Source organism: Coffea arabica, chromosome 10e, assembly GCF_036785885.1.
Source record: "Coffea arabica cultivar ET-39 chromosome 10e, Coffea Arabica ET-39 HiFi, whole genome shotgun sequence".
Lineage (NCBI taxonomy): Eukaryota > Viridiplantae > Streptophyta > Magnoliopsida > Gentianales > Rubiaceae > Coffea > Coffea arabica.
Genome location: NC_092328.1, coordinates 41,718,274 through 41,726,128, shown reverse-complemented (window position 1 = coordinate 41,726,128; position 7,855 = coordinate 41,718,274). Strand labels below are relative to the sequence as shown.

The 7,855-nt window shown below is 35.9% G+C and overlaps 2 protein-coding genes across 2 annotated transcripts; one reads left to right on the top strand and one right to left on the bottom strand.

Annotated features, from left to right (window-relative positions):
* Positions 1-347: 347 nt before the first annotated feature.
* Positions 348-926, bottom strand: LOC113714135 (dirigent protein 2-like). The gene has a single exon (XM_027237931.1). It carries the CDS (start codon positions 924-926, stop codon positions 348-350), a length of 579 nt encoding a protein of 192 aa, XP_027093732.1.
* Positions 927-5,245: 4,319 nt separating this feature from the next.
* On the top strand, positions 5,246-7,855 carry LOC140015242 (uncharacterized). Its single transcript, XM_072067163.1, has 4 exons — positions 5,246-5,401; positions 5,532-5,706; positions 5,866-6,812; positions 6,920-7,855. Exons 1-4 carry the CDS (start codon positions 5,246-5,248, stop codon positions 7,853-7,855), a joined length of 2,214 nt encoding a protein of 737 aa, XP_071923264.1.

The following is a 7,855-nucleotide window of genomic DNA, read 5'->3' as shown; positions in this document are numbered from 1 at the left end:
GCAAATATCTTATTTTAACACATTCACAAGCTTATGTAATGCGAAGCCAAGTGTAATTGAAGAACACCGATAGTGTTTTTATTAAGATGAACATATTGACGAAACAAAAAGTGCATGAAGAAAAGTCATACATTGATCACCAAGTACATATAAGTCCGCAATAAAGATAAAAATCTATACTTGGTTTTCTAATTTATTATTTTTCTTTTATTAGTTATTTTTTCCCATCCTCCTAGATGGATTTCTTATTAAGATAGTCGAGTGAACAAGAAGTACATGTGAAACATAGACTGCCAAGTACGTATATGGCCTGTAATTGGCTTTCTTTATTATTGGTTTTTCCTTTATTATTCAAACTTATTATTGGACACTACGGTAATGTTGCCCATTATAACCGTATTATTCAGTGACAGATTTTGTCGAACTATCTTAAAAAGTCCATATCCCCGAGCAAGCCTAAACTTTTTGGTGCCACCAATTACTGGAATTTCACTCGTCGGACCACCTGTTTGTAAGTTAAATCCTGGTCCTTGGAATTCCAATGTGCTACCGTTGTATTGTGAGTTGGAGAAAAGGAGGGAAAATAAGCCCTGTGAGCTGGATCCATTACGGGCTGAAACTATATAAAGGCCTTGGGCTCGACCAATAGTTGGAGATCTGTAGCTGATGCCTTCTGTCATGTTAGCATCATTAACAAAAATGGTTCCAAATTCGGAGAGAGTTCTGGGCCTACCAGGGGCGCCGGCAACTGCAACACTGGTGGTTTTTGGTCCGCCTGTAAACAATTGAAGGTACACAGTAATCTTGGTCTCCTTTCCACGGCAGCAGTAGTAAGGGTCAAGAAGATCAGCTTCTGAACAAACAAAGATTGCTAGTAATAGCACAAGGGAAATTTGGATGGATGCTAAAGCTGAACCTTTTGCCATTTTGTATGTTGAAAGGCAAGCTGAAAAACAAAGAAGGAAGAAACAAATAGCTAGATAGTAAACATAATTTGTTCAATGACAATATTTATAGGATGGAGGAAGTAGCAGTTACAAATGGTTATAGTAGAACAATTAAATCAATCTTGACTTTTGATGTTTCTACATATAAATGGTTTAAATGAAATAGTATTACATTTCAAAGAGTTAGGTATAGCACAAAAAGTTTTAATATCACAATAGGTTTGTGTAGAATGGTGTGGTGTACCAAGCAGATATATCATTCAAAGTTCGTAGCCAAGAATTTCTTTTGATATATAGTGGGATAATGGAAAACCTTGATAACATGAAACACATTTACCTAAAAAACACGAAACACATTTAATAAGGTTCTGTAAAAGGATTAACTTCACTTTGCATTTTCAAACTTGTACCCCTTTAACAAGGTTCCAACATATACTTAGCCGATAAATCAATGTTGAGTTTTGACTTTTCTGCATATAAATGGTTTCAATGAAATAGGATTACATTTCTAAAAGTTAGGTAGAGCATAAAAAGTTTTAAGAGAAAATTAAACATCAATGGGTGGCCATCTATCACAATAGGTTTGAGTAGAATGGTGCGATATACTCAATAGATGTATCATTCAAAGTTCATAGTCAAGAATTTCTTTTAGTGATAGCAATTGGAACGGGTGCCCATAGGCTAACGAGGCAGGAGGGAATTTTTTCCCGCATTAAAAAATGGGATGGGCGGGGAGGGAGTATACCCCCGCCCCACACCTGTTCAAAAAGTTATGTATATATATATATATGTATATGTATATAATTATATATATGATATTTAATTTAAGAGTAAATCTTTCCTACACTGACGGTGTATACACTATCAGCGTTGGATTCATGACATGTGTGCAAAAGTTGAATTTCAAATTCAAATTTTGCATAGTTGTCATTCATCCAACGTTGATAGTGTATACACTGTCAGTGTAGGAAAGATTAATCCTTAATTTAATTAGTTACAAACTCACAATAATGATATTATTAATTATAAGTGTTATATAATGTATATTAGTATTTGTCATATAATTGATATTATCGAATACTAATAATTATATATGTCTACTAATAGAAATTATTAATTAGTTATATCAAATTTACTAATACATTTATACTAAATTTCTAATTACACTTAACACAATAATTTAGGGATTGTATTTGTGTCAAAAGTGAAAACTTGACTACTTTAATTGTATTTATTTCATCATGTTGGATTGTATTCAAATAACTTTTGTTTGATTATTTTTATGGGTTACAATTATAAAATTACAATGGATAATAATTTGATGATGTGTTGGCATTTAAGTATTTGATCCTCTGTTCAAATTTGACTATAATGAAATTGTATGACAAATTTTTATTAGCCCCACAGATGCCCTCCCTGGGGGAAGCGAGGTAGGGCGGGGATGGGGCAAGGGGGATTAGTGGGTAGCGAGGCATGGGGTGGGGGAGGATTCCCTCGCCTCATCCCCGCCCCGTCGCCATTCCTAATTTCTTTTGCAGTATAGTGTAATAATAGAAAACCTTGAAAACTTGAAACACATTTACCTAAAAAAAATGAAATACATTTAACAGGGTTCTAGGAAATGATTAACTCCACTTTGCACCTTCGAATTTGTACCAGTTTAACAATGTCCCAAACTTAAAGTTAGAAGATAAATCAAACTTGACTTTTGATTTTTCTGCATATGAATGGTTTCAATGAAATAGGATTACATTTCAAAGAGTTAGGTAGAGCATATAAAGTTTCAAAAGAGAAATAAACCTCAATGGGTGGCCACCTATCATAGTAGGTTTGTGTAGAATGCTCTGGTGTACATGGCGGATATATCACTCAAAGCTTAGAGTCAAGAATTTCTTTTGTTATATAGTGAGATAATGGAAAACCTTGAAATCTTGAAACACTTTTAATTAAAAAACAAAAAACAAAACAATGAAACACATTTCACAAGGTTCTGGAAAAAAATTAACTCCGCTTTGCACCTTCAAACTTCCACCACTTTAATAAGGTTCCGAACTAACACTCAGTAGCTAAATCAATCTTGACTTTTGATTTTTCTGCATATAAGTGGTTTGAATGAAATATGATTACATTCTAAAAGTTAGGTAGAGTGTAAAAAATTTTAAGAGAGAACTAAATATAAATGGGTGGCCACCTATCAAAATGGGTTTGTATAGAATGGTATACTCAGCAGATATATCATTCAAAGTTGATAATCAAGAATTTCTTCTATTGTATTGTGGGATAATGGAAAACCTTAAAAACTTGAAACAAAATTACCTGAAAATAAGTGATACAATGAGTTCTCCAAGTTTTTCTTACAAGTTCCTAACTAGAGAGAAGAAGAAAAAACTACAACTAATTACTGTCAAGAACTTCCTCTCTCTTCAATGATTCTTACATGTATAATGTTAGGAGAGTCAAAAAGTGGAAAATGATATGACATAAAGCTTTTTTTTTTCTTTCCTAAGGAATCTTGAGCTTGTGCAACTGAAATTTTGAGCTAAAATTCAGTTGGAAAGTAGTGTAAAAATAGAGCAAGTTGTAGAAATACAGGGCACAATACGTGACCCTACAATAGGGCACATAAGCCCGCGTATTTGAGGTCACGTGTTGTCTTCTAGTACGTTTTCTTGCTTCTTTTCTGCTCCAATTCATCACTAATATCACTTGCAAGATGTCCAAGTGTTGTTCATACATTTCACCAATAATACTTGTATTTGATGCTCTTCTACTTTCCGAATTGTCGTTGAATCAAGTGCTAATGAGTTCGAATTGAATCCATCTCGATCCAACATTGATAATTCACATCCATTCCTACAAATATAACCAACTTTGCACATTAAGTTTCTCAATCGAAACTCACAAAATTTAGAAGTTTAGGAAGCAAGTTACATTTTAAAATATCCTAATTTATATAAAAAATAAGCACAAAATTCTACTTAAAAACACTTATAATAAACACTTATCACTGAGCTGCAATTTTTTGCAGAAAATTTTCACCAATTAAAAATTACACACTTCACCCCAATTTTTTAAAATGCATTCTAGATCATTCTTTTGTCAAAATAATCAATACATGCACATATAAAATGATCAAAACATGCAGAGGAAAAAACCTGAGGAGCCCTTAAACTATTGTCGTTGTCATCTTTTGGCCCCCCATCTAAAATTTGTTTCCGATTGATCCTTAAACAATTAAAAATGCATACTTTGAGAACTTCTGATGACTTTAACCACAAATCTAACAGGAAGTAAAGGGCATTTTTGTCCGTTCATGTTTGCACCCTCGGGACCAGCAACTAAGTAGCGTAAAAAGAGATTGAAAGATGCAACTCTTCAATTCTTAAGCAAGGCAAAATCGAAGCAATGGAAATCCTTTCCAAAAATCGAGTTTTGCCCATTTGTTGAAATCCCATTTCTTGTTGAAATTTCATCTAAAGTATAAGAATGGCTAGATAATCTTTCAATTACAGCTATTGAAGGTTGCATGGGAGAAATTCTGCATTGAAAGCTACAGATGGACGGAGAAATGAAATGGATGATCAGAAGGAGGGATGCATATTTTGACCCATATCTCGTATACGGTAATGTGCCTCTTGATTTGTAAGCTTATATCGTCGGGGTTTGTGTGTGTAATTGTTGTGTTATTATTGAACAATTTAAGGGCTGTTAAAGAATTAGATGTTGGTTGAGAGGGGCTTAGATATAGTGGAGTTTAATTAAATTAATTGGGTGGAAACAGGGTCTGAGAGTTTTGTCCTGTTGGTAGGTTGCATGGGGTCCTACTATATCTGTGGTCCATTATTAGTTTACTAAAAATAGTAAATTAATGAAATTTCTGGTATAGAGTTTGACAAAAAATAGTTGATGTTGCATGGGCAATTGTTTATTTAGCAATTTTGCTGCTTATTTTTTACTACTCTATGAATATAGTGAATTTTGACTTTAATTTGATACATGATTGTACAGAACATGGGAGTGAATATTTTACTATTAGATTGCACTATGGGGGCAAGTTTAATGGTTCGGATTACAGATTTTATACTGGTGGTGAAGTTGATCATATAGATTTGTGTGATGGTGATAGAATGTCAGTGCTTGAGATTAATGAAATGTTAAAAAAACTGGGGTATGGGGAAGAGGAAGCTGTGTTGTACTATTACCTTGAGCCGACAAGTGTTCTACCTGATGGACTAAGGCAATTGCAAACTGATCAACATGTTAACCAGTTCTGTAGTTGGGTATAGGAATATAAGGTGATGGAAGTTTACTGTGACCATAAGACCATTGAAGAGGTATTGAAAATGCAATTCAATGAGCCAGTAGAGACATATGCAGCACCACCAAAATCTGGTGTTTTGATAGAAGAAATAGATGATGAGGGCAGAGTTATAGAGGAGCCTTGTACTGATATGGTATTAACCAAAAAGCCTTTGAATGCTGAAACTCAAAATAAAAAAAAAAAGTGGTGCAAGTGTAGGTGAAAATTTAACAGAAAAACAGGTGCAGAAAGACATTCTTAATGAAAAGATTCCAACCTCACAGGCTGAAATTGAAAGTGGCAAACAAAAGACAACAACTAAAACAGTGGGAGGGGTAGGTACTAGTAAGGGTAGAGACAATGATGCTGCTGATGACACGACCAGCAGCTCAGATAATGAGCAGTTCAGTGCTGATGATAATTTCTGCAGAGATGACTTGATGTTTGAGGATGCAGGCAGTATAGATGAAACATAAAATGACCAGCAATCTGTGGGAAGGCAGCAGCAGGAGCATGAAGATGTGACTGGAACTTCTAACATTCCTACCCAACAATCACAAAAGAAAGGCAAAAAAAATAAAGCAAGACAGCCTGCAACTTTTGGTTCAAAATCTATAGATGTTGGAGCTGCATTTGATGGGGACAAAATAGATGATCAACTAGATAGTGGGGAAGAGTCATCTGAGGAAAGGGGAGGACATATCCCTAAATTCATTGACTTTATCCCAGAGAGGGACATGAAGAATCCAAAATTCTTTAAAGGGCAAAGATTTGCTGATAGCAGGGAGTTCAAAGAAGCTCTTAAAAACTATGCAATTGTTAATGGTAAACCTGTGAAGCCTTGCAAAAATGAGAGAAAAAGAGTTAGAGCAAAATGTAAGCACCCCTGTAGGTGGTTTGTTTTTGCCTCAACAGTAAATTGTCTAGGCACAAATGACTTAGTGGTGAAGTCAATCTATGATAAGCATGAAAACTGTGGCCATGCTTGGAAGAATAGAGCTATTACCTCAAAGTGGTTGGCAAATAGGTATGAAGAGAGGTACAGATCCAACCTACAACTGCCTGTGAAAGAGTTAATACAAACAGTTGATGAAGAGTACAGGTCCAAAATCACTAGAGCAGTGGCATATAAAGCAAGAGCACTAGCTACCCAAACTGTGAAGGGTTCAGCTGAAGAGCAGTACAAACTTTTGGGTAGGTACTCTGAGGAGCTTAAAAAAACTCATCCAGGTACAACGACTGAAATTGTATTCACTCCATTCAGAAAACCTGGTGGTAATCCAACATTCATGCGATTCTATTGCTGTTTGGGGCCACTTAAGAGGGGATTTTTTAGTGGTTGCAGGCCACTAATAGGTCTTGATGGTTGTCATATTAAAGGAACTCATCGTGGTCAATTACTAACAGCTATGGGTGTTGACCCTAACAATGGATGGTGGCCCATTGCATGGGCAGTTGTTGAAAAAGAAGCTGGAGAGCAATGGAAATGGTTCCTTCAACTCCTTGCTGATGACTTGAATATTGACAATCAACATCATTACACCTTCATTTCTGATCAACAAAAGGTAAGAATATCAATATAGTTTGAGTGTTAACAATTGTTCCAATAGAAACGATATCCTTCATATTTATCAGTTTGAGTGTTGACTCATGTTTTTTTACCTTTGTAAAGGGATTGGACAGAGCTATGTCTGAGATACTTCCTGGGAGTGAGCATAGATATTGTGTACAACATATGTACAGAAATTTTAAAAAGAAACATCCCGGCAAAGCTTTGAAATCCAAGATGTGGGGTATAGCCACTAGTACAAGTATGGAAGAGTTCAACAAGGCCATGGAAGACATGAAAGATTTTGACTGTGAGGCCTTTAAATGGGTGGAAAAAGCACCTCATGCCAGGCACTGGTGTAAGGCATTTTTTCCAGTCCATACGAAATGTGATATGCTGGTAAACAATATTTGTGAAACCTTCAATGCGTTCATTCTTGAAGCCAGAGACAAACCAATAATATCAATGCTTGAACAAATAAGAGAGAAGGTGATGCAGAGGATCCAACAAAGAAGAGAAGGGATATCTAAATGGACTGAACCAGTAGGGCCCCTAATCAAAGAATTGATTGAGGATAGAATTAAGCAGGCCTGTCTTTGGGAGCCAATCTGGAATGGTTTGTATGGCTACCAAGTGAAAGGTCCTCGGGCAGCTCAATATGCAGTAGATTTCAGAAAAAACACATGCACGTGCCAACTTTGGGAGATAAGTGGGATTCCGTGTATTCATGCCATTTCTGCAATGCTGGTGTCTGATAGAAATCCAATGCAGTTCACAGCCCCATGCTACTCAAGAGAGTTGTTTGCTAAAATTTATGAGAATGTCTTGGAGCCAATTAGTGGGATCTCACTTTGGCCTAATTCTGAGCATTTGGAAATGGATCCTCCAGTCGCTTGTGTACAACCTGGAAGGCCAAAAAAGGCTAGAAGAAGGGATATAACAGAGGAAAAGGGAAATGGTACAAAGCTGCGCAAGATAGTTGTGATGCACTGTAGAAAATGTGGAGAGACTGGCCACAATGCTGCAACTTGTTCAAGGGATAGAGGGGCTGAGCAGTAA

Excerpts from the sequence above, each read along its gene's own strand:
- LOC113714135 (XM_027237931.1), bottom strand. The coding sequence starts at position 926 with ATGGCAAAAGGTTCAGCTTTAGCATCCATCCAAATTTCCCTTGTGCTA.
- LOC140015242 (XM_072067163.1), top strand. The coding sequence starts at position 5,246 with ATGGAAGTTTACTGTGACCATAAGACCATTGAAGAGGTATTGAAAATG. Across the intron at positions 5,402-5,531 it reads AGGAGCCTTGTACTGATATG|GCTGAAATTGAAAGTGGCAA; the intron begins GTATTAACCAAA and ends CCAACCTCACAG. Across the intron at positions 5,707-5,865 it reads GATGTTTGAGGATGCAGGCA|ATGTTGGAGCTGCATTTGAT; the intron begins GTATAGATGAAA and ends CAAAATCTATAG.